The 27140-nt window shown below is 48.7% G+C and overlaps 1 protein-coding gene across 2 annotated transcripts in view; it reads left to right on the top strand.

The window, feature by feature from the left end:
• Window positions 1–1876: 1876 nt before the first annotated feature.
• The window catches only part of LOC119964452 (AP-1 complex subunit mu-1-like), a 93280-nt gene continuing 68016 nt past the window's right edge, over window positions 1877–27140 (top strand). The window contains exon 1 of one of the 2 annotated variants that reach the window (XM_038793956.1): window positions 1877–2262. In XM_038793956.1, coding sequence (XP_038649884.1) covers window positions 2221–2262 — 42 coding nt within the window. In that variant the 5' untranslated portion in view covers window positions 1877–2220. The other variant, XM_038793957.1, reaches the window with a different exon arrangement.

The raw sequence follows: 27140 nt of genomic DNA, 5'->3' as shown, positions 1-27140 counted from the left end.
GGGGGGGGAGGAAGGGACAGAAAGGGGGGGGGAGGAGGGACAGAAAGGGGGGGGGAGGAGGGACAGAAAGGGGGGGGGAGGAGGGACAGAAAGGGGGGGGGAGGAGGGACAGAAAGGGGGGGGGAGGAGGGACAGAAAGGGGGGGGGAGGAGGGACAGAAAGGGGGGGGGAGGAGGGACAGAAAGGGGGGGGAGGAGGGACAGAAAGGGGGGGGAGGAGGGACAGAAAGGGGGGGGGGGAGGGACAGAAAGGGGGGGGCGGAGGGACAGAAAGGGGGGGAGGAGGGACAGAAAGGGGGGGGAGGAGGGACAGAAAGGGGGGGGAGGAGGGACAGAAAGGGGGGGGGAGGAGGGACAGAAAGGGGGGGGGAGGAGGGACAGAAAGGGGGGGGGAGGAGGGACAGAAAGGGGGGGGGGGAGGAGGGACAGAAAGGGGGGGGGAGGAGGGACAGAAAGGGGGGGGAGGAGGGACAGAAAGGGGGGGGGGGGGGACAGAAAGGGGGGGGAGGAGGGACAGAAAGGGGGGGGGAGGAGGACAGAAAGGGGGGGGGAGGAGGGACAGAAAGGGGGGGGGAGGAGGGACAGAAAGGGGGGGGGAGGAGGGACAGAAAGGGGGGGGGGGGAGGGACAGAGAGGGGGGGGGAGGAGGGACAGAGAGGGGGGGAGGAGGGACAGAGAGGGGGGGGGAGGAGGGACAGAGAGGGGGGGGGAGGAGGGACAGAGAGGGGGGGGGGAGGAGGGACAGAGAGGGGGGGGGAGGGACAGAGAGGGGGGCGGAGGGACAGAGAGGGGGGGGAGGAGGGACAGAGAGGGGGGGGGGGAGGAGGGACAGAAAGGGGGGGAGGAGGGACAGAAAGGGGGGGGGGGGAGGGACAGAAAGGGGGGGGGGGAGGAGGGACAGAAAGGGGGGGGGGAGGAGGGACAGAAAGGGGGGGGGGGAGGGACAGAAAGGGGGGGGAGGAGGGACAGAAAGGGGGGGGGAGGAGGGACAGAAAGGGGGGGGGAGGAGGGACAGAAAGGGGGGGGGAGGAGGGACAGAAAGGGGGGGGGGAGGAGGGACAGAAAGGGGGGGGGGAGGAGGGACAGAAAGGGGGGGGGAGGAGGGACAGAAAGGGGGGGGGAGGAGGGACAGAAAGGGGGGGGGGGAGGAGGGACAGAAAGGGGGGGGGGGGGAGGGACAGAAAGGGGGGGGGGGGGAGGGACAGAAAGGGGGGGGAGGAGGGACAGAAAGGGGGGGGAGGAGGGACAGAAAGGGGGGGAGGAGGGACAGAAAGGGGGGGAGGAGGGACAGAAAGGGGGGGGAGGAGGGACAGAAAGGGGGGGGGAGGAGGGACAGAAAGGGGGGGGGGAGGAGGGACAGAAAGGGGGGGGGGGAGGAGGGACAGAAAGGGGGGGGGGGGGGAGGGACAGAAAGGGGGGGGGAGGAGGGACAGAAAGGGGGGGGGAGGAGGGACAGAAAGGGGGGGGGAGGAGGGACAGAAAGGGGGGGGGGGGGAGGGAGAGAAAGGGGGGGGGAGGAGGGAGAGAAAGGGGGGGGGAGGAGGGACAGAAAGGGGGGGGGAGGAGGGACAGAAAGGGGGGGAGGAGGGACAGAAAGGGGGGGGGAGGAGGGACAGAAAGGGGGGGGAGGAGGGACAGAAAGGGGGGGGGAGGAGGGACAGAAAGGGGGGGGGAGGAGGGACAGAAAGGGGGGGGGGAGGAGGGACAGAAAGGGGTGGGGAGGAGGGACAGAAAGGGGTGGGGAGGAGGGACAGAAAGGGGGGGGGGGCTATAGATGGGAGGGGGTGGAGGAGAGGAGGTAGATGGAGATTGGGCACTGAGGGGAGGAGGGCAGAGAGAGGAGGTGTATAAATAGCAGGAGGGTGGATAGGGTAGGGCAGAACAGTGCAAGTGAAGAGTTTCAAAGGAGAAGAATGTGATTGGTTGATTGGCTTGTGTGCTGAATTATTACTGGTTATAACTTGTATGTTTCCAATGTAGTTATGTCTGGGCATCCGAGTCTATTCTTGCGTCAAAGTTTCCCGTGTGTATGTGGTTGTAAACTGTTTCTGTTGCCTTTCTGTCCCGATGGATGCCACTATTTGATCTTGCCCAGCTGGAGTCACAAAGCTGCCGGTATCGGTGTCCATGACGCGGAGGATACGGAAACCAGCAGCACTTAACCCAGCAAGGCGACAGTCCCCCCGCGGGACCCGGCTTCCCTCGGCTGCTCTGGAGAACCATGTCAGCCTCGGCTGTGTTCGTGCTCGACCTCAAGGGGAAGGTAAGGCCCGGGGAGTCTGAACCTTGCTGGGAGTTGCCAATGCTTCAGCTAGCGAGGGGCAGGGAGAGGCTGACGGGGGCAGGCACAGTACCTGAGGGCGCAGGTGAGTGAGTCCGCGTCAGTTTCACCTCAGTCTGCCAGTTTCACTCGCAGGCGCAACAAATTCAATCTGCAGAAACTTCAACTGCGGGTAAAGTTTTTTTTTCTCTCTGCCCTCGCCGGGTCTGACGGATTCCCCAGCATCTACAGAATTCCTAGCCGTAAAAAAAAAACATGGAGCAAAAGTTCTGGCTGGAATTCAATACAGAACTAATAAGGATTAGTTTTCATCATGGCTGTTTCACCCTGTCCTTGAAACTCCTCCTCCCACACAAGACACATGGTGATGCCCGGAATTTGGGTGCCGGATTAGCCATTTAAGACCCGCTGACAGCAAAGACACAGTAAACATAAAGGCTTAATTGTCAATGTGTGTTGGATGCAACTGAAAGGAACGCTTTGCACTCATATCCCCCCCCCCCCCTGGGATTTCTGATCGTGCTGTTAAACTCCTTCCCCCTAGGGCTCCTTCCCCCAGGATTTGTTGCCAGCGATATTAAACCCTCTGCACATTTGCGAGCCGAAGGATTGCTACTATTAAAATCTGTTTACATTCCCTTCCCGAACCATCTGTGCTACTGATATCACACATAACATGACACCAGACTCGACAGTGTGTGTGTGATGAGTTGACCAAGATTAGGAAAAATGAAAATCGCTCATTGTCAGTAGGCTTCAATGAAGTTACTGTGAAAAGCCCCTAGTCGCCACATTCCGGCGCCTGTTTGGGGAGGTTGGTACGGGAATTGAATCATGCTGCTGGCCTGCCTTGGTCTGCTTTAAAAGCCAGCGATTTAGCCCAGTGAGCTAAACCAGCCCCAAGAAGGTGGAAAACATTGAACATTCATTCGAAAAGATATTGCTGAGATGAATCACATCCTTCTAGTAGCTTTAACTCTTTGCAAATTCCCTATCTGGTTCATCCCTTCCCCCCCCCCCCCCCCCCCCCTGCCCCCATGAGGCAAGGAGCGGCTGGAACAGGCTGCACTTAAGCCCAATTGGAGTCAAGGTCCTGGTGGAAAAGGCTATTAGGATTTTAGAAATAATTGTCAACTAGTTATAAACAGAAGTGTGACAAGAGCAAGACCATTCAGCCCCATTCCCCCATCATAACCCTTGTCCAACAAGATGGTGAGTAAATTCTATGGCTCTCTGGAGCTCAGAAGAATGAGCGACAATCTCATTGAAATGTTCAAGATCATGAAGGGACGTCTCGGGGTGGATAATGAGACGTTTGCTTTTCCCCTGGCTGGGGAATCTAGAACATGGGACACAGTCTCGAGCTAAGGGCAGCACGGTAGCATAGTGGTTAGCACAGTTGCTTCACAGCTCCAGGGTCCCAGGTTCGATTCCCGGCTTGGGTCACTGTCTGTGTAGAGTCTGCACGTTCTCCCCGTGTCAGCGTGGGTTACCACTGGGTGCTCCGGTTTCCTCCCACAGTCCAGATGTGCGAGTTAGGTGGATGGGCCGTGCTAAATTGCCCTTGGTGTCCAGTAAGGGCCGGTGCAGACTCGATAGGCCGAATAGCCACCTTTTGCACTGTAGATTCTATGAAAAGGTGCCAATTCTTTAGGATTGAGATGAGGAGAAATGTCTTGATTAAAAGGGTTTTTGATCATTGGCATTCTCTACCCCAGAAGATTACGGATGCTCCACCAGTGAATATGTCTAAGGCTGGGATAGAGAGATTTTTGATCAAGGGATATGGGGGTGGGCGGGAAAGTGGAGTTGAAGCACCAGTTCAGCCATGATTGTGTTGAATGGTGGAGCAGGTTCGACAGACCATTAAATCTCCTGCTCTATCTATCTTTAATCTAAGTTTTAACAGTTTAACTTCGCATTGCCAGTTTTTTTGTGGGAGAAAGTTTCTGATATGCCTTGTGTGACAGTGGTTCCTAACATCGACCCCTTTTTTTTGGCCTCCCCCACAAGAGGATATATTTGCTGCCAATTTTACCCAATCAATTCAATATATTTGCTGCCAATTTTACCCAATCAAGTCAATTAATCATCTTGAGGACCTCAATTTGATCGTTCCTTCCTCTTTTTTATATTTGAGAATGCAAGTGCAATTCATGAAACATCCTCATTTTAACACTTTTAGCCCAGGTATCATTTTGATCAATCCTCTGTTGCACAAGGGGAAGCAATGGCATAGTAATCTGGAGACCCAGGGTAATGCTATGGGGACCCGGGTTTAAATCCCATGACAAATGGTGAAATTTTATTCAATAAAAGTCAAAACTAAAAAGCCTAATTATGACCTTTTCTTGTCGATATCTGGTTCACTAAAGTCCTTTTAGGGAACTAAATCTGCCATCCTTATCCTTTAGGGTAGCAGGGATAATCCAGGGAATTATAGACCTGTGAGCTTGACGTCAGTGGTAGGCAAACTGTTGGAGAAGATACTGAAGGATAGGATCTATTCACATTTAGAAGAAAATAGCCTTATCAGTGATAGGCAGCATGGTTTTGTGCAGGGAAGGTCATGTCTTACAAACCTAATAGAATTCTTTGAGGAAGTACAAAGTGATGAGGGAAGGGCTGTCGATGTCATATACATGGACTTCAGTAAGGCATTTGATAAAGTTTCCCATGGCAGGTTGATAGAAAATGTGAAGTCGCATGTGGTCTGATTAGCAAGTTTGCAGATGATACTAAGATTGGTGGAGTTGCAGATAGCGAGGGGGACTGTCGGAGAATACAACAAAATATAGATAGATTGGAGAGTTGGGCAGAGAAATGGCAGATGGAGTTCAATCCAGGCAAATGCAAGGTGATGCATATTGGAAGATCTAATTCAAGAGTGGATTATATGGTCAATGGAAGAGTCCTGGGGAAAATTGATGTACAGAGAGATCTGGGAGTTCAGGTCCATTGTACCCTGAAGGTGGCAACGCAGGTCGATAGAATGCTTGCCTTCATTGGACGGAGTATTGAGTACAGAGTCGGCAGGTCATAGTTGTATAGGACTTTGGTTAGGCCACATTTGGAATACTGCATGCAGTTCTGGTCACCACATTACCAGGAGGATGTGGATGCTTCAGAGAGGGTGCAGAGGAGGTTCACCAGGATGTTGCCTGATATGGAGGGTGCTATCTATGAAGAAAGGTTGAGTAAATTAGGATTGTTTTTGTTGGAAAGACGGAGGTTGAGGGGGGGTCCTGATTCAGGTCTACAAAATTGAGAGATATGGACAGGGTGGGTAGCAACAAGTTTTTACAAGAGTGGGGTGTCAATTACAAGGGTCACGATTTCAAGGTGAGAGGGGGAAAGTTAAAGGCAGATGTGCGTGGAAGTTTTTTACGCAGAAGGTGGTGGGTGCCTGGAACATTTTGCCAACGTAGGTGGTAGAGGCGGGCATGATAGCATCATTTAAGATGCATCTAGACAGATATATGAACGGGCGGGGAACAGAGGGACATAGATCCTTGGAAAATAGGCAACAGGTTTAGATAAAGGATCTGGATCGGCGCAGGCAGGGAGGGCCGAAGGGCCTGTTCCAGTGCTGTTATTTTGTTTGTTCTTTGTTCTTATCTGGTCAGGCCTACATGTGACTCCAGATTCACAGAAATGTGGATGACCAATGTACTTTGAAATAGCCAAGTAAGCCACTTAAGTTCAAGGGCATTTTGGGTTGGCAATAAATACTGGCCCAGCCAGCGATGCCCACATCCCACCATGCGATTTTAAAATAATGCTTCCAAGACCAAGGTAATCTTTTATTAGTTTGTACCTGCCACTAGTCTTTCGTGATTAGTGTGCATGAGCGGCACTGTAGCACAGTGGTTAGCACAGTTGCTTCACAGCTCCAGGGTCCCAGGTTCGACTCCTGGCTTGGTCACTGTCTGTGTGGAGTCTGCAAATTCTCCCTCTGTTTGCGTGGGTTTCTTCCAGATTTCCTCCCACAAGTCCTGAAAGAGGTGCCGTTAGGTAATTCGAACATTCTGAATTCTCCTTCCGTGTACCCGAACAGATGCTGGAATGGGGCTTTTCACAGTAACTTCATTGCAGTGTTATTGTAAGCCAACTTGTGACAACAAAGATTATTATTGTCTCTCTACCTATTGACAGTTTTAGTGCCTCATACCAAATAGATACTTTGCCTCAGTTTTCACTGGAGCGACAAAGTAGAAATGACGGTGGGTTGAAGTCAAAGAACATTGCATGATGTGGAGATGCCGGCGTTGGACTGGGGTGAGCACAAAACCTGTTGGACTTTAATCTGGTGTTGTAAGACTTCTTACTAAGGAACATTGCGACAGCTAAGAGGATAAGAGTGGAGATACTAGATGAGTGCCAGCTCACTCCAGAAGAGGAAAGGGCAGCAGTGCAGGAAGAAGATGAATGACCTTCTTCACAGGGCTAGGGTATGTCTACCACCTCCAGTGTCTCACCGCACCCCCTCACCCACGCCTCTCACTGAGGTGATCTCTCACGCAGCCACCTCGCGTGTTTGCCACCTGTCACGAGCCCCTTCTCCACCACCGATCCTCGTATTAGGTTATCGGGCTATTGAGTGGATGCATGAGACCCATGTCTGCATCCTCAGAGTACTTCAAAGACGCCCCCCTGTCATGACCTATAACGTGGTGAGTGATGAGAGACTTCACCATGAAGCTTTGCATTGGGGTTCACATCCATGTATCCTGTGTGATATTAACTCTTATATGAGCATTAGAGTTCAATGCTTTCGATGAGCATTGGAGGTCAATACTTGGGACTCCAATCTGTGAAAGTGAATTTTAGCTCTATAAATTTCATTGGACAAATGACCTAATAATGCAGGGTGAAGTAGCATATCACTCAATGACTGCCTCTTGTGGCAGATGAGGTATAGCTGATTAGAGTGAAGCCTGCAATTAGTATGACAAGTACAGACCTAGACGGCACCCTCATTCTCCTATTTCATAGACCGACACATTAATTCCTGACAGACCAACTTCCCAGACAAGTGGAATTGAATATCCATAAAGCTCAACCCCAGAGGGTGGGGTTCTACTTGCCGTTCAATTGTGCTTCCCCAAGCCTTCCAGTCTTCATTCCTTTATGAGGCTGGGATGCAACCCATTCCTGAGTCGCCCACTCTGTCTGGTCCCTCATAATAATAATCGCTCATTGTCACAGGTAGGCTTCAATGAAGTTACTGTGAAAAGCCCCTAGTTGCCACATTCCGGCACCTGTTCGGGGAGACTGGTACGGGAATTGAAGCCGTGCTGCTGCCTTGTTCTGTATTACAAGCCAGCTGTTTAGCCCACTGTGCTAAACCAGTCCCTAAGAGGGATGTCGGGAATGGGACCCCACGCAGGAACCTCACAGTCGGTCTTTATGGTGGCCCTTTGTATTCATCTCCTCCCACCCACTTTCCAGCTCGCAATAAGGACTGAAACTCTCTCAGCGGTGATTTGAGCAGAAGCTCAGCAAAGAAGCCACAGGAAGCGATGCTTGGCTGTCAGCCTCCAGATCCCCTTAAAGCAAGGGGGACCCGAAAGTGAATGGAAGGTAAGGCCTGTTAGTGACCCCTCCCCCTGAGATTGAGGGATTGAACTGATCCCAGGTAGAACGTGTCCTCCCTGGTGCACCATGAACAGTGAAGAACCAGGAGAACCATGGCCGGCTGATATCTCACTCGGAGGTGAGACTGCCAGGTTCACATTTTTGTAGGCCTGTTGTAAATGATGCTGGCATAATGTCACACCGATGTCCGCTGAATATTCCGTGAGGGGGGAGGATGGTCTGGAGAGAGCGCTCACTAATGTATTAAAATGAGGTTTCTGGACTCCCATGGCTTGATTTGCACTGATCCACCGAAGAGGTGTGGGGGGATGAAAATTCCAAAATCTCAACACGCTGGAGAGAATCGCGTTTTTCAATTCTCTGAGTTTCTCATGGGCGGAAAGTGTGGGCTCAATCACCTCCGTAGTCTTCTGCTGAAGAATTTTCACAGGGAGATGCATAATGAGTGCAATCAATGGTTGCCAATAATGCAAAAAGAATTCAACACATTTTCCTGAAAAGAATCCTCGGATGGTGTAGAGATTTAAAGTTTGTGCAAAATTAATCATTCATGGGAGGTTTTGGGGGAAAAGAAGTTAGCAAAGGAGACATGTTGGGTTGTGTACATTTGGAGCTGGTGGTTTTCAACTCTTCAACGCAATGACTTTTGGGCTTGATGTACTGCTTAGAAATATGTAATAGTCCATTCAAAATTTTAGAGGTGTATCAATCTGAGGGCCTTTTCTTTGGTCCCAGAGACTGCCAGCCTAGTAACGTGACCAATTGGGAGACATTGGTACATCCTGGCATTAAAGTTTCTCAAGGTGGGTCATTTATTTAGCAGTAGATGGGTCCCAAACAGCTACGCATACTTAAGGTGTGGTCTGACCAGTGTTTGATATAGTATTTCCTTTACTATACTTTTTTTTAATAAAATGTTTTTTATTGAGTTTTCCTATTTCATATCCAACAAATTACAAATTATTAGAGAGAGAAAAAAACACGCAAAAATTAACATGTATATTTACAGGTAATCATCTTCATAATAACAACGGTGGCCGCCCCCTTTAGCCGGCATACATATTTTACATTCCCCAATATGGCCGAGGCACATGTTTATAGGCATTTATTTACAGTTTGGTTTTGGGCCTTAGCTAGCCATCAAACCCCCATAACGGACCCATAGCCCCCCCCCCCCCCCCCGGCTACCTTCCCCCGATTCCCGTCCATTTTCCCCTGATTCTTGGCCACCCGACTATTCTTCCTCTTGTACGTTGGCCACAAACAGGTCCCGGAACAATTGCATGAATGGCTCCCACGTTCTGTGGAAGCCATTGTCTGACCCTCGGATGGCGAATTTGATTTTCTCCATTTGGAGAGATTCCGAGAGGTCGGACAGCCAGTCTGCAGCTCTGGGCGGTGCTGCTGACCGCCAGCCAAACAGGATTCTACGGCGGGCGATCAGGGAGGCAAAGGCAAGGGCGTCCGCCCTCCTCCCCAGGAATAGATCTGGCTGGTCTGAAACCCCGAAGACCGCCACTATCGGGCATGGCTCCACCCTCACCCCCACCACTTTGGACATAGCCTCGAAGAAGGCTGTCCGGTACTCCACAAGTCTAGGGCAAGACCAGAACATGTGGGCGTGGTTGGCCGGGCCTCTTTGGCACCGTTCACATCTGTCCTCCACCTCCGGGAAGAACCTACTCATGTGGTTTCTTGTTAAGTGGGCTCTATGTACCACTTTTTTAGTTGCGTCAGGCTGAGCCTTGCACACGTGGAGGTGGAGTTGACCCTATGCAGTGCTTCGCTCCAGAGTCCCCACCCTATTTCAATCCCCAGGTCGTCCTCCCATTTCATTCTTGTTGCATCCAGTACGGTGTCGCCCCTTTCTACCAGTTGGTCATGCATGTCGCTACTGTTCCCTTTCTCTAGGATACTTGCGTCCAGTAGGTCTTCCAGTAGTGTCTGTCATGGCGGTTGTGGGTACGTCCTTGTCTCCTTTCGTAGGAAGTTTTTGAGCTGCAGGTACCGTAGCTCGTTTACCCCCAGCTAGCCGAAATTTCTCTATCAGTTCGTCCAGTGTTGCGATCCTGTCGTCCGTGTATAGGTCCCTGACTGTCAGTGTCCCCCCGTCCTGCCTCCATCTTTTGAAGGTGGCGTCAGTCAGTGCTGGTGTGAACCTATGGTTGTTGCAGATGGGAGCCTTGTCCGACATTTTGGTCAGGCCAAATTGCTGCCGCAGTTGGTTCCAGGATTGGAGGGTGGCTGTCACCACTGGACTGCTGGAGTGTTTTTTGGGTGGGGGGGCCAGTGTTGTCACAAATTTTTTGTAGAGGTCCGCCGGGAATCCGTCCGGTCCCGGCGCCTTCCCTGTCTGCATGGAGCTAATGCTGTCCATGATCTCTCCCAGTGCTAGTGGTGCTTCCAGGTCCCGTTTTCTGCCCTCTCCCACGACTGGTATGTCCAGTCCATCAAGGAACCGGTTCATCCCAGCCTTCCCCGTTGGGGGCTCTGAGGTGTACAGGTCTTGGTAGAAGGCCTTGAAGGTTTTGTTAATCCTCTCTGGTTCTGTTTCCAACGTGCCTCTGGTGCCCCTGATTTGCGCAATTTCTCTGGTGGCTACCTGCTTTCTCAGCTGGTGTGCCAACAGGCGGCTGGCTTTGTCTCCGTGTTCGTACAGGGTCCCGCGTGCCTGGCGGAGTTGGTGCACTGCTTTCCTGGTGGAGAGCAGGTCAAAGTTCCTTTGTAGTTCTTTTCTCTCCGCCAGGAGCTCTACGGTCGGGGCCTTGGAGTATTTACGGTCTACCTCCAGTATGGAGTCGACTAGCTTCTGCCTAGCCACCCTTTCCTCCCTATCTCTTTGCGCTTTGAAGGCAATGATTTCCCCTCTTAGTACGGCCTTAAGCGCTTCCCAGAACGTGGAGGATGAGACCTCCCCGTTTTGGGTGTACTCCGCTCTGGCCCGCGCTATCCTTTCGCTGAAGGCCTTGTCAGCTAGTAAGGCACCGTCCAACCTTCATGTGGGGCGCTGGGCCCTTCCTGTCTCCAGCCGCGGAGCGTGGTCTGATATCACAATTGTGGAGTATTCCACTTTGTCTATCCCTGGAAGCACCGTTTTCCCCACCACAAAGAAGTCAATTCTGGTGTACATGTTGTGTACTGGGGAGAAGAAGGAGAATTCTTTCTCCCCCCGGGTGGGCGAATCTCCAGGGGTCCACTGCTCCATAAAGTGACTGAGTTCCCTTGCCATGCTTGAGGTTTTCCCCGTTTTGGGGTTTGATCTGTCCGTCTTTGGGTCCTGTACACAGTTGAAGTCCCCCCCCATGATTAGTCGATGCGTCGCTATGTCCGGGATTTCTGCCATGGTATTTTTGATGAAACTCGTGTCGTCCCAGTTGGGCGCGTACACGTTGACTAGAACTACCGGCGCCCCATCCAGGGCCCCGCTGACCATGACATACCGCCCCCCTGGGTCTGTAACCGTCTTTGTCGCCCTAAACATTGTCCTCTTGCCGATCAGGATCGCCATCCCCCTGGCCCTTGTCCCATAGCAGGAATGGTAGGATTGTCCCACCCAGCCCTTTCTTACCCGCAGTTGGTCCTGCTCCCTCAGGTGCGTCTCTTGGAGGAAGACTATGTCGGCCCTCATGTTTCTGAGGTGGGTGAGGACTCTAGATCTCTTCACTGGGCCGTTAAGTCCCCTTACATTCCAGATGATTATCCTGGTGGGGGGCTTCTGCCCCCTCGTTCCTGTGGGATTAACCATATTTATCTGGTGGACGCGCCCCTGCCCTCTGGGGTTTCCCTTTGTTAGGGGGCCGTCCAGGATGGCTGCTATCACTGCTCTCCCCATGCGGTCGGGTCTCTGCGCTCCGGGGTTTCCCCTTGTCCCGGGGGCCTCCGCCATGGCCGTCCACTGTGTGTTCGCCACGCGGGTAGTCCCCTGCACTCTGGGGGCCCCCTTCGCCCACAGACCGTACTGGGTGGGTGCTTGCAGCGGTTCCTTGTTTCGAGCCCTTGGTTGTGGCACTTTGTAGCCCTGTTCCTTTTCTGGCCCCTTTGTCCCTGCATTTCCCCCCCCACCCCCCGGTCTCTCCCTTTTCCCTCCTCCCCTGTATACCCCTCTATCCCCTATTCCTGTCCCCGTTTGCTCTCCCGACTTTGATGGGTGCGCTGCGGCCCTGCTTTGTTGGGTGCCCCCGGCGCTAGCTTTCCTGCTAGTACGGTGGCTCCCCTCTCGGAGGTTGTTGTCTCGCTTCTCCTCTGCCTGGCCTCTACGGTTTCCTTTACTATACTTGAAGGTTGCTGGAAGTTCCTTCCCTGCTGTTACCAGACTCCTAAACGACCCTCTTATGGACTGACCTCATTGACACTGCACCCCTGTATGCTTCACCTGGTGTTTATGTATTTACATTGTGTACCTTGTGTTGCCCTATTATATATTTTCTTTTATTTCCTTTTCTTTTCATGCAATTAATGATCTGTTGAGCTGCTCGCAGAAAAATATTTTTCACTGTACCTCAGTACATGTGATAATAAACAAATCCAATCCATTGTGTTCCTTACCGACTTTGTCAAGAAACCAACTGATGATAACCCCTAACATTCCTCCACTCGCCTCAGCTGACAAACCAATACTCCTCCATGGTGAACAACACTTTAATAATTTTTCATAATCTTTATTGTCAAAAGTAGGCTTACATTAACACTGCAATGAAGTCACTGTGAAAATCCCCTAGTCGCTATATTCCGGAGCCTGTTCAGGTATCCGGAGGGAGACTTCGCAATGTCCAAATTACCTAACAGCATGTCTTTCGGGAGGAAATTGGAGCACCCGGAGGAAACCCACACAGACACGGGGAGAATGTGCAGACTCCACACAGACCGTGCCCCAAGCCGGGAAACGAACCTGGGACCCTGGCGCTATGAAGCAACAGTGCTAACCACTGTGTTACTGTGCTGCCCTTCACTTGGAGGAAGCACTGAGGGTGGCAAGGGCATGGAATATGCCGTGGCTGGGGGACATCAATGCTGATTATCAAGAGTGGCTTGGTGCTACCCCTACCGACCGAGCTGGCCAAGTACTAAAGGACTTAGCTGCTAGACTGGGTCTGCAGTATGTGGGGAGAGAACGGACAAGAGGGAGAAACACGGTTGACCTTGTCTTCACTGTCTTTGGGGAGATGAAGTCCCGACTTCACATTGACGATATCCTCCACTATGTCAAAGAGATCTAGCAACTCAAAATGGGGCATCCATGAGGCACTCTGGGCCATTAGCGGCAGTAGAATGCAACCATAATTTGTAACCTCATAGTCCTGCATACCCCCACTCTACCATTATCACCAAGCCAGGGGATCAACCCTGGTTCAATGGAGAGTCCAGGCAACACCAGAAATAGCAGAAATGAAATGTGAATCAGGTGAAGCAACAATACAGGACTACTTGCATGCCAAACAGCAAGTGATAGAGAGAGCTAACCAATGACATAACTAATGCATCAGATCTAAGCTCTGCAGTCCTGCTACATCCTGTTGTGTCTGATGGTGAATATAAAACTAATAGAAGGAAGAGTTTCCACAAAATTCCCTTCCTCGGTGATGTGGGAGCCCAGCACACCAATGCAAAAGACGAGGCTGAAGTACTTGCAACAATCGTCAGCCAGAAGTATCGAGTGGATGATCCAACCTGACCTCCATCGGAGATCCCCAGCATCACTGTCTGTGCGGAGTCTGCACGTCCTCCCCGTGTGTGCGTGGGTTTCCTCCGGGTGCTCCGGTTTCCTCCCACAGTCCAAAGATGTGCGGGTTAGGTGGATTGGCCATGCTAAATTGCCCGTAGTGTCCTAAAAAAGTAAGGTTGGGGGGGGGGTGTTGTTGGGTTACGGGTATAGGGTGGGTTTGAGTAGGGTGATCATGCTCGGCATAACATCGAGGGCTGAAGGGCCTGTTCTGTGCTGTTCTATGTTCTAAAAATGCCAATTTTCAGCCAATTTGACTCAGTCCACCTGAGAAGAAATGGCTGAAGGCACTGGATAAAGCAAAGTGTCATGTGAGAGTACCTTTAAGAAATGTACCTTTAAGAAATGAGAGTGTATCAGTGATGTCAGAGTGTGGGTGGAGCTGGGCTGTCAGTCAGCTTTTTACTTTTGTTTTAGGCTGTTTGCCGCAGGGAGTGTTTTAGTTTCGTTTTCAGAGCTGGATAGTTGCAGTCACGGTCAGAAGGGGCATTAGTCTCTCTCTGTAATACAAAGACTGTAAATTGATCCTTTGGTGATTTAAAACTAATAACTGCTTTCAGTGACTTTAACCTGATGTGCTTCTGTTTAAAGTTTTTTTAAAAAAAAAGTCTGGATGTTAAAAGGACAGCTTACGGATTACTTAGTGTTGTATTCTCTGGGGGTTATATTTGAATTAATGGTTGTTAAGATGTTCACTGTATGTTTCAAAAAGGTTAACTTGAGTTCATAGAATAAACATTGTTTTGATTTTTAAAAAAAAGTACTTTTCCATTTCTGCTGTACCACACCTGTAGAACATAAGACCATAAGAACATAAGAACTAGGAGCAGCAGTAGGCCATCTGGCCCCTCGAGCCTGCTCCGCCATTCAATGAGATCATGGCTGATCTTTTGTGGACTCAGCTCCACTTTCCGGCCCGAACACCATAACCCTTAATCCCTTTATTCTTCAAAAAACTATCTATCTTTACCTTAAAACATGTAATGAAGGAGCCTCAACTGCTTCACTGGGCAAGGGATTCCATAGATTCACAACCCTTTGGGTGAAGAAGTTCCTCCTAAACTCAGTCCTAAATCTACTTCCCCTTATTTTGAGGCTATGTCCCCTAGTTCTGCTTTCACCCGCCAGTGGAAACAACCTGCCCGCATCTATCCTATCTATTCCCTTCATAATTTTAAATGTTTCTATAAAATCCCCCCTCATCCTTCTAAATTCCAATGAGTACAGTTCCAGTCTACTCAACCTCTCCTCATAATCCAACCCCTTCAGCTCTGGGATTAACCTAGTGAATCACCTAGAGTGGGCTGTGTGCTCCCCATACCACAATCTATTAAGGATTGTGGGTCAGGTGAACTCCATGATACACTTTGGGATTCTCTAAAACCTGGCCCATAACAAAAGGCAGTACAGCTACAATACTGGCATCTACCAGGCGATGTGAAAAACTGCCCAAGTACTGACCCAGCCAATTATTGCCCTATCAGTCAACATTAGCAAATGATGGAAGTGGTCATCGACAGTGCTATCTGATGACACTTACTCAGCAGTACCCTGCCCGCCAACGCTCATGTAGCTTCTGACCTCATTACAGCCTTGGTCCAAACATGGACAAAAGAATTGAACTCCTGAGGTGAGAGTGATGGCTCTTGACACTAATGCTGCATTTGACTCAGTGTGACATCAAGGAGCTATAGAAAAACTGGAGTCAATGGGAATTGGAGGAAATTGCTCCACTGGTTGGAGTCATGCATTGCACAAAAGGAGGTTATTGTGATTGTTGGAGGTCAATCATCTCAGTTAAAGGACATTACTGCAGGAGTTCCTCAGGATACTGCCCTAGACCTAGCCATCTTCAGCTGCTTCATCATGACCTTGCCTCCATCATAAGGTTATAACTGGGAATGTTCACTAACAATTGCACAATCATTTGCAATTCCTCAGAAGTTGAGGCAGTCACTGCCCATAAGCAGGAAGACCTGGACAACATTCAGGATTGGGTTGATAGTGGCAAGTAACAGTTGCGCCTCAAGTGCCAGGCTATTTCCAACAAAACATCTCCCCTTGACATTAAATGACATCGCCATCACTGTATGCCCTGCTGCCAACATCATGGGGTTGCTATTAACCAGAAACTGAACTGGACTAGCCACAGAAATACTGTGGTTACAAGAGCAGATCAGAGGATTAGAACTCATCTCCTGACTCCTAAAGCCTGTCCACCATCTAGAAGGCACAAATCTGAAGTGTGATGGAATGTTCTCCACTTTTCGGGATGTGTACAGCTCCAACAGCACTCTGAACAGCTCAACACCATCCATGGCAAAGCAACCTGCTTGATTGGAGTCCCAACTACCACCTTCAATCTCCACTCCCTCCACCACTGACATATGGTGGCAGCAGTGAATACCACCTACAACAATGGTGGCAACCTACAGCCTGGAGGCCACATGTGGCCCATCTGGGATCTGAATGCGGCCCATGAGACATTTTGTTGACCGTTGCCCATGCACACGGTTGCCATATTCACTGATTTCCATCCCCATATTTTTTGTTTTCCTACCAGAATGACTAAAGCGACACGGATGTAAAGCAAGGGTTAGTGAAGTGAGGTGTGTGCTGATTGCTCGCAACATTGACTGAGAGCCGTGTGCTCCCTCTGTGTCCAAATATTTCTTTTGTTTTTACCATCAGAAGTTGATAGTTCTAATAACGAATAAATAAATGATTAAGCTTTTTTATAACTTGTTCGGAAATATTTGACATGTTTTGAATCTTATTCAAGGAGGGTCATGGTTAGTGAGCAAGGCGGGCCACTCATGCGGCTAGTCCAAATTGCCCTTCACTGATCTACAAGATACACTTCAGGAATTCAGCAAGGGTCCTTCAACAGCACCTCTCAAACCCACTGGAAGTTCCCCACCAAGCCACATTGCATCCCGACTTGGAACTATATTGTCGTTCCTCCACTCCACCTCTGAAAGATTATATTGGCCTTGAAGGGACTAGAACATAGAACAGTACAGCACAGAATAGGCCCTTCGGCCCTCGGTGTTGTGCCGAGCAATGATCACCCAACTCAAACCCACGTATCCACCCTATACCCGTAACCCAACAACCCCCCGCACCTTACTTTTTAGGACACTATGGGCAATTTAGCATGGCCAATCCACCTAACCCGCACATCTTTGGACTGTGGGAGGAAACCGGAGAACCCGGAGGAAACCCACGCACACACGGGGAGGACGTGCAGACTCCGCACAGACAGTGACCCAGCCGGGAATCGAACCTGGGACCCTGGAGCTGTGAAGCATTTATGCTAACCACCATGCTACCGTGCTGCCCATATAACATAGATTTACCAATTGTGTGTAGAAGTGTTTCCAAACTGCACTCTTGAAAGGTCTGGATCTAATTTTTAGAGTCTGTCACCTAACCCGAGACTCCCCAACAGCAGAATAGGCTGCTTTTTTTGATCCTACCTGTTTCCTCCTTAATATCTTGAACATTTGATTAAAATACCCACAACCATTTCAAATCTCTCCTCTTAATTTAATTCAAAAAGTCCAGGTATAGTTCTGCTGCACTTCCTCCAAGGCTAATATAATCTTCCTGAGGTGGCGTGTACATAGTGTTCTAACTGGGATTATGTATTTGCAACAAAATGTCCACCTCTTCATATTCCAATATAAAGTCCAACGTTTCATTAGCCTTTTAAGTCATTCAGCCCAAACCTACATCAGTCCACTCTACCTAGGCCAACTCCCTAGCCCACCCCACCCTATCCCCATAACCTAACCTGCACATCCCTGGACTGTGGGAGGAAATTGGAGCGTCTGGAGGAAGCCCATGCAGACACAGGGAGAACATGCAAACTCCACACAGGCACCCAATGCCAGAATTGAACCCATGTTTCTGGCACTGTGAGGCAGCAGTGCTAACCATTGTGCCACCATGCTTCCCGTCAATTGTACATATCCTGTTGGGCAGCACATTGGCACAATGGTTAACATTACTGCCTATGGCGCTGAGGATCTGGGTTCGAATTCCAGCCCTGGGTCACTGTCCATGTGGAGTTTGCACATTCTCCCCATGTCTGCGTGGGTTTCACCCCCACAACCCAAAGATGTGCAGGTGAAGTGGATTGGCCAAGCTAAATCGCCCCTTAATTGGGAAAAAAAATAATTGGGTATTCTAAATTTAAAAAAAAATGTACATATCCTGTTGATAATAACATCATTTGGCTTAATGCTGCCCAGATAGGTTAACTTGTATTGCATTGAGATTGCTGCCCAGATAGGTTAACTGCTGTATTGCATTGAGATTGCTGCCCAGATAGGTTAACTTGTATTGCATTGAGATTGCTGCCCAGATAGGTTAACTGCTGTATTGCATTGAGTTTGCTGCCATCAATGCTGATCTGCAATGGATTGCCACTTCCTCAGGCCATCGTTGGTGCAACACTTCTTCTGTTTTCTTTAGGTTACTGTAAGACCAGAGGCACTTGCTACCTCAGAGAAACAGTTTACAATGAGCTGCATTACCTTCTTCGTGAGTGTCAGAGGGTGCAATCGGCAGCAAACCAAAGCTTCAGGATAAGCTGCTCTGTGGTTTGAGTGCGTGCCAATAGTCGTCACATCTGTTTGGGAATGGATGTATATGCTCTCCACCCTTTGCCTCTTGAAACATCATATTGAAGAAATTTAGTGCCAGAACACATTCTTTCCTAGCATGAATGGTGATAGGGACGTTGTCCAAGAGGACTTTATTCTGCTTGACCTGATCATTCTGGCCTTTGTGCAGTTGACTGGATATGGTAGAAGTTTTGGAGTGTACCTCAATCTAGACAATGTTCCCAAGTCCATCCCGGCTGATAATATGGATTGCCTTGGTAAGATCTACAAAATAGTGTGTACAGGCACATGTTTTGTTCTCTACACTTCTTGATCTGTCTCAGCACAGGTTATGTCAGTAGTTCCTCTGTTGGGTCTGAATCCACTCTGATTTTCATCAAGGCTGCCTTCAACTATTGTCAGAACAGAACCAGTCTATTTGAGTACTTTTGCTGAGATTTAACTTAAAACTGGGAGGGGAGGGGGGGGGTTGTTAGGGAGGGGTACCGGACCATCTAAAGAAAACCCATGGAGACCCGAGGAATATGTGCAAACTCAGATAGTCACCCGAGGCTGGAATTGAACCCGGGTTCATGGTACTGTGAGACAGCAGTGCTAACAACTGTGCCACCGTGCCGACCATACTTAATGATTCAGATGTAGGTTTACAGTGTGCTGCAGGCTTCCCTATGTGCACCCTTTGTAACCTTATCAGAGTGTGGAAGTGATGGACTTTGGCAAGACTATTTCTTTGGAAGAGTGTTTGGATTTTCATGTTATTTTCATCAAACCAATCTTGGTTCCTTCCACTTCTGCAGTTGTTTCTTGTGGGTTGGATTTGGAATGTTCTCCCTACTCTGCTGGGTTAATATCACTGCCCAGAGACGGTCACTGTCCAAAGTTTGTCTTCAAGCTTGCTCTGGAAAACTGCTGCTCCCTGTGAACTTGCATTTTCTTGTGTATCTTTCCATTTGGGTGATGGTTTGATTGTGAAGGCAATGTTAGCGGAAACTAGCCCGTGGCCCGTCTACATATTTATCATGACGTCTACGTTTGTGTCATTGGTATATTTGGATCTGTGCCTGCCTAGCCCATCATTAAGTCGATGATAGTGAATGGTTGATGCTGCATGGCAAATACTTGTGGTACACCACTAACCATATGCTGCTGATTAGAGTACTTGCCCATTATCCCTGCTTTGTCTCCTGCCACTTTCATAACTCAGTCAATAATTACTATCTTGTCATTATCTTTGAGCTGTTTATGGGAATATGATGCAAGACAATTGGCTGTATTACAACACCGATTGTACTTCAAAACAACTTTGTTGGCTACAAACCACTTTGGTGTATTTTAATATCTTTATATGAATGCGTTAGTGCCAATTTCTGGGCAACTACAGACTTGCACTCCTCTATATCTATATCTATATCTATATCTATATCTATATCTATATCTATATCTATATCTATATCTATATATACTGCCATGCACTATTGTCATACTGCATCCCTCCATTTCTTTCCATGTATCAGAATTTTAGGGAACGGAAGAATGAGCAGACTGGGACTCCTTTCTCTGCAAAAGGGAAGAATGAGAGGAAACCTATTAGAGGCCTTGAAAGTTCTGAAGACAGAATTGAATAGAGTCTTAGTCAACTCCCTTTTGCAACAGCAGAGAGCAAACAGATGTTGTTAATCTCTCCACCGTCATTGCCACAATCACTTTCGCAGCCGCTGACAATTATGTCCTTGGTGTTTCTCTGAGCCAGGAATTATAGCTGGCAGATTTCAAAGAGGGCATCTTTTATGCAGCGCAACTGCCACGCACTTTGTTCTTCATTCAGATTGAGAATCGTTCGCTGAATACCTTGAGTGGATACAGCCTCCTGGTCGGAGCCCTTTTTCCTCTTAAGTCTCCCTCCAACTTCCAGCAGCTTATCCTAATTGAGTGGCCTCAAAATGTTGCATTTTAGAGTGAATGGTTACTCTTTCGTCCATGTCGTGTGAGCAACCAGAAGCTTTGCAGTCGGAAAAACACTTCCCCAACATCTCCCTGCAGCAACTACAAAAAGCCTTTTGGAATCAAAGCCAGGAGAAATGAACGGGCAACAAACCTAGAAGTCGTTGAAATGGCACTGATGGATGGGAAGGCCTGTGCTTTGGTGCTGAACACCTGTTGTGGTGGGTGTGGCATTAAGAGAGGGAGTTAGCAGGAGCATTGAGCTTAAAAGGGCTGTTTGGCATCATGGTCTGCCTGTTCTGCATACTTTTGGTGTCATTTGCTGCACCATTACTGAATTCTGAATTCTCCCTCTGTGTACCCGAATGTGGTGACTTGGGGCTTTTCACAATAACTTCATTGCAGTGTGAATGTAAACCTACTTGTGACAATAAAAAGATTATTTTAAACTTATTATTATTGATCTCACCAACATGACGTACAGCTCAATTCATTTCAAACCGTAGACGCCATTTTGACGGAAAGTACTCTCGGCGCCCCCCCAAAAAAGGTGCTTATGATCCCAATTTTGTGCTGACTGTTTACACTCATGAGTCAGTTGAGAACGAAGGGGCATCAATATAAGATAGCCACTACAAACGCTACACGGGAAAGCCTGATCCTGCAGATGAAATAAAGAATTACGGAAGAATTTATTTTACAGAGAGTGGTGGGGATGTGGAGCTCACTTCCGTATAGTAGACACAGACACGGGGAAGAAGGGAATCAAGGGTATATGGGGGCAGGGCAGCAATAACTGAAAGGAGGCTTGTGTGGAGTATAAACACTGGCAGAAACCAGTTGCTTTGGTTCCGTGCTGCAGGTTCCATAATTCTATGAAAAGGCACCTTGTAAACACAAGCCTTAGTTCAGGTAAAGCAAAAAGGTCGATTGACCATTTAAGAATGGTCGAAAGCACAGTATTTAAAACTATTGGTGCATTAAAATGATATTTGGAGCAGAAAGCATGCAAAGCACTAGAAACTATGCAATACATCCAAGTCAGGATGAACTTCTAACTGTGTTATGATGGTATGTTTTCCTGTTTGGAAGCGAATATATATCCCTTGGCACTAACCGTGTGCTATTTAGAGTTTGTTCTTTGTTTCTTGATGTACATGGCATTAAAGATACCACAGAGGATTAAAGACCATAATAAATAGCAACAGACTTGGCTTTAGGTTTTAGCTGTCCGTTTTGGGATCCTGATAGCACCGGTTCTTCTGGTTAAGATGGTTGCGAATTGCTCCAAGACGTGAGCATAATTCTAAGAGAGCACCGCACTGCAGACGTTTTTCTTCTTTATTTTGTGCCAAGGAGCCACCTGCCCTCTCGGAGAATGCAAATGATCCCATGACTCTTATTTGTAGGTGAACATGCCAGTTATTCTGATATTCTGGCTAGCATTTATTCAGGAGTAGGCCATTTGGCCCATCGAGCCTGTAATCAAACCGATCATCTACCTCGATGTCATTTCCCCCCCATTATTTCACATTCCTCAACAAACAGCACCAAAGCCAATTATTCATCACGCTGCTCTTTGTCCGACTTATTTGAACACAAATTGGCTGCCTCGTTTCCCACACAACTGCAGTGACTACAATCAAAGCAATTCTTTGGCCGTGAAGTGCCCGTGAGGGGCATTCTGAGGCTGTGAATGAAAAAGGTTCTGCCTGACCAATTTCATCAACTCCTTCATGAAAGTCAAGGTGACATCCCAGGTTTTCTCTGTGCAAGGCCATCCTGAAATCCTTTGACCAAGTTCCTTACATAAGACAACAATACACAGTTAAAACAATAACAAATTCAGCAGGAATCTGAAACAATAAAGAACTGTCTGAAGGATATAAAGAAACCAGCACCAGTTAGGAATGTGGCTTGAGAAGGATAAGGGAAAAGTACTTAATGGAGTAGCCCAAAGATCAATGTTGGCATCCGTAATGCTTTTAATTTGCATCTCGAACTGGGAGCTCCATGATCACAAATTTAATCAAACTGAAGGAATTTGGGCATGAACTAGAGAAAACAGGCGTGGATTTATAAAAGGCATTACAGAACCGAGTGCAGGTCTTGTGGCACAGTGCTAGTGCCCCTGCCTCTGAGCCAGAATCTCTGGGTTCACATCCCACCCCAGGACTTGGTGACCACAGAAGGTGCGATCATAACGCAGTCAAACAGGTTGAGTGCCAACCTTCCAAACACACACATAGAACATGGAATAGTACAGCACAGTACAGGCCCTTTGGCCCACGATGTTGTGCCAACCATTTATCCTAATGTAAGATCAACCAAACCTACATCCTTTCAATTTACTGCTGTCCATGTGCCTATCCAAGAGTCGCTTAAATGTCCCTAATGATTCTGACTCCACCATCTCTGCTGGTGGTGCATTCCACGCACTCACCACTCTCTGTGTAAAGAACCTACCTCTGACATCTCCCCTTCCTCCAATCACCTTAAAATTATGTCCCCTCGTGACAGCCATTTCCGCCCTGGGGAAAAGTCTCTGGCTATCCACTCTATCCATGCCTCTCATCACCTTGTGCACCTCTTATCAAGTCACCTCTCTTCCTTCTTCGCTCCAGTGAGAAAAGCCCTAGCTCCCTCAACCCTTCTCCATAAGACACGCCCTCCAGCCCAGGCAACATCCTGGTAAATCTCCTCTGCACTCTCTCCAAAGCATCCACATCCTTCCTATAATGAGGCGACCAGAACTGAACACAATATTCCAAGTATGGTCCAGGGTTTTATAAAGCTGCAGCAAAACCTCGTCACTCTTAAACTCAATTCCCCTGTTAATGAAAGCCAACACACCATGCGCCTTCTTAACATATGATTCTTGGACTGGCACATGGCCAGCAGTAAATTAAAGGGGTGTAGGTTAGGTTGATCTTTGATTAGGGTAAATGGTCGGCAGAACATCGTGAGCCGAAGGGCCAGTACTATGGGGACTGTTCTATGTTCTATACTCCTTATTAACAACCCTATCAGCCTGGGTGGTAACTTTGAGGGATCTATGTACGTGGACCCCAAGATCCCTCTGTTCCTCTACACTACCAAGAATCCTGCCTTTAACCCTGTATTCAGTATTCAAATTCGACTCTTCAAAATGAAACATTTCAGATTTATCTAGGTTGAACTCCAGCTGCCACTTCACAGCCCAGCTCTGCATCCCGTCAATGTCCTGTTATAACCTGCTACAGCCCTCGACACTATCTACAACTCCACCAACCTTCGTATCATCGGCAAACTTACTAACCCACCCTTCCACTTCCTCATCCAAGTCATTTATAAAAACCACAAAGAGCAGAGGTCCCAGAACAGATCCTTGCGGGGCACCACTGGTCACCGACCTCCAGGCGGAATACTTTCCATCTACTACCACTCGCTGTCTTCTATCGGCCAGCCAATTCTGTATCCAGACAGCCAAATTTCCTTTTGACCCATGCCCCCTACCATGGGGAACCTTATCAAATCGGGCCGCACGGTAGCACAAGTGGATAGCATTGTGGCTTCACAGCACCAGGGACCCAGGTTTGATTCCCCGCTGGGTCACTGTCTGTGCGGAGTCTACGTGTTCTCCCTGTGTCTGCATGGGTTTCCTCGGGCTGCTCCGATTTCCTCCCACAGTCCAGAGATGTGCAGGCTAGGTGGATTGGCCATGATAAATTGCCCTTAGTGACCAAAAAAAATGTTGGGAGTGGATATTGGGTTGCGGGGATAGGGTGGAAGTGGGGGTTTAAGTGGGTCGGTGCAGACTCGATTGGCCGAATGGCCTCCTGTACTGTATGGCCTCCTGTACTGTATGTTCTAAATGCCTTACAGAAATCTATATACACCACATCCACTGCCCGACCTTCATCAATGTGCCTCATCACATCCTCAAAGAATTCAATGAGGCTTCTGAGGCCTGACCTGCCCCTCACAAAGCCATGCTGACTATCTTTAATCAAAAATCAAACTATGTTTTTCTAAATAATCATAAATACTATCTCTCAGAATCCTTTCCAATATTCTACTCACCACATACGTAAGACTGACGGGTCTGTAATTCCCAGGGATTTCCCTATTCCCTTTCTTGAACAGGGGAACAACATTTGCCTCCCTCCAAACATCCGGTACTACTCCAGTGGAGAGTGAGGACGCAAAGATCATCGCCAACGGCCCAGCAATCTCCTCCCTCGCTTCCCGTAGTAACCTTTGGTATATGCTGTCAGCTCCAGGGGACTTATCTATCCTGATGTTTTTCAAAATCTCTAGCACATCCGCCTTCTTGATATCAACCTGTTTGAGTCTATTAACCTGGTTCACGCTGTCCTCCTGAGCAACAAGGTTCCTTTCTCCAGTCAATACTGAAGCAAAATATTCATTTAGGGCCTCCCCTGTCTCTCAGATTCTGGGCACATGTCCCTCCACTATCCCTAATCGGCCCTACTCTCACTCTGATCATCCTCTTATTTCTCACATAAGTGAAGAACACCTTGAGGTTTTTTCTAATCCTTCCTGCCAGGGCTTTTTCATGCCCCCTTCTAGCTCTCCGCAGTCCATTTTTGAGTTCCTTCCTGGCTCCCTTGTAACGCTCTAGAGTTGTGCCACATCCTTGCTTCCTCAACCTTACGTAAGCTTCCTTCTTCCTCTTGGTTAGAAGCTCCACTTCTCTTGTCATCCAAGGCTCCTTCACCTTACCATTCCTTCCTCGTCTCAGTGGGACAAAACTATCCAGCATTCGCAGCAAGTGCTCCTGAAACTTGGGTCATTGTCTGTGTGGAGTCTGCACGTTCTCCCCGTGTGTGCGTGGGTTTCCTCCGGGTGCTCCGGTTTCCTCCCACAGTCCAAAGATGTGCAGGTTAGGTGGATTGGCCATGATAAATTGCCCGTAGGGTCCAAATTGCCCTTCGTGTTAGGTGGGGTTACTGGGTTATGGGGATAGGGTGGAGGTAGGGTGCTCTTTCCAAGAGCCGGTGCACACTCGATGGGCCGAATGGCCTCCTTCTGCACTGTAAATTCTATGAAATTCTATGAAACAACCCCCACATTGCTGTTGTGCATTTCCCCGAGAACAACTGTTCCCACTTTATGCTCCTCAGCTCCTGTCTAATAGCAGTATAATTTCTCCCCCCCCCCCCCCCCCCCCCCCCAACTAAATACCTTCCCGTACTGTCTGTTCCTATCCCTCTCCATGACTATGGTAAATGTCAAGGAGTTGTGGTTACTGTCACTGAAATGCTCTCCCACTGAGATATCTGACACCTGGCCTGGTTCGTTGCCAAGCACCAAATCCAATATGGCCTCCCCCCTAGTCGGAGTTGTTGTCACTGTCACCGAAATGCTCTCCCACTGAGATATCTGACACCTGGCCTGGTTCGTTGCCAAGCTCCAAATCCAATATGGCCTCCCCCCAAGTCGGAGTTGTGGTCACTTTCACCGAAATGCTCTCCCACCGAGATATCTGATGCCTGGTCTGGTTCGTTGCCAAGCACCAAATCCAATATGGCCTCCCACCAAATCAGCCTATCCACATATTGAGCCAGGAATCTTTCCTGTACACACCTGACAAAATCTGCTCCATCCAAACCATTTGCATTCAGGAGGTTCCAGTCAATGTAGGGAAGTTGAAGTCACCCATGACAACAACTCTGTTACTTCTGCATCTTTCCAGGATCTGCAGCCCAATCTGTTCCTTTATCTTTCTAGCTGCTATTGGGGGGGTCTATAGAAAACTCCCAATAAAGTGACTGCTCCTTTCTTGTTTCTGACTTCCACCCATACTGACTCAGCAGACAAACCCTCCTCGACTACCTCCTTTTCTGCAGCTGTGATGCACTCCCTAATTAACAGTGCCACTCCCCCTCCTCTTTTACCTCCCTTCCTATTCTTCTTAAAAAATCTAAACCCTGGAACATCTAACAACCATTCCTGACCTTGTGAAATCCATGTCTCCGTAATGGCCACAACATCGTAGTTCCAAGTACTGATCCATGCTCTAAGTTCATCTCCCTTATTCCTGACACTCCTTGCATTGAAGCAGACACATATGGCTGGCAGTAAGAGCGAGAGAGACTCCTGGTGAGCCATGCTTGATATAGAGTGATGTTCCTCAAATCCTACGCCGAGTAACTCGCCTCACGACCCCCCCCCCCACCCACCCCCAAACCCAACAAACCTGTCCACCGTCTACAAGGCACAAGCCAGGACTGTAATGGTACTCTCCACTTGTCTAGATGAGTGCAGCTCCAACAACACTCAAGAATCTCGACACCAACCAAGACAAACCAGCCCACTTGATTGCTCTTCTTTCCACAAACATTCAAACCCTCCACCAATGACGAACAGTGGCAACTGTGTGAAGATGCACTGCAGTAACTCACCAAAGTTCCTCCCAACAGAACCTTCCAAACACATGACCACGACCATCTGGAAGGACAAGAGCAGCAGATACCTGCGAACCCCATCACCTGGAGGTTCCCCTCCAAGTCACTCCCAGCCGTGACTTGGAAATATATTGCCGTTCCTTCACTGGGGCAACATCCTGGAACTCCATCCCTAACAGCACAGTGGGTGAACCTACCCCTCAAGGACTGCAGTGGTTCAAGAAGGCAACTCATCACCACCTTCTGAAGACAACTAGGGTTGGGCAATAAATGCTGGCCTAACCAGTGCCCACATCCCATAAATGAATTTTAAAAAGACACTGGTGACGGACTCACTAGTTATGGAACCAGACAAAAGTCTTCCTTAGTGCTCCACTAGGTGCTGGAAGAAAATTGGAATTGGACAGAAAATATTCTGCACTGTAAATTCTGTTCTATTAGATGAGCAGAACAATGGCAGATTAAAATTAATACCAATAAACAAATATTAGTTTAAAAAGGGTGGCATAATCTGTGAATGCTGTAGAAACAGCAAGATGGAATGGGGAACCTGTGGATGTG

This window comes from Scyliorhinus canicula, chromosome 4, assembly GCF_902713615.1.
Source record: "Scyliorhinus canicula chromosome 4, sScyCan1.1, whole genome shotgun sequence".
In the NCBI taxonomy this organism is placed as follows: Eukaryota; Metazoa; Chordata; class Chondrichthyes; order Carcharhiniformes; family Scyliorhinidae; genus Scyliorhinus; species Scyliorhinus canicula.
The sequence above is the reverse complement of the archived record's forward strand: the minus strand, read 5'-3'. Positions and strand labels throughout refer to the sequence as shown.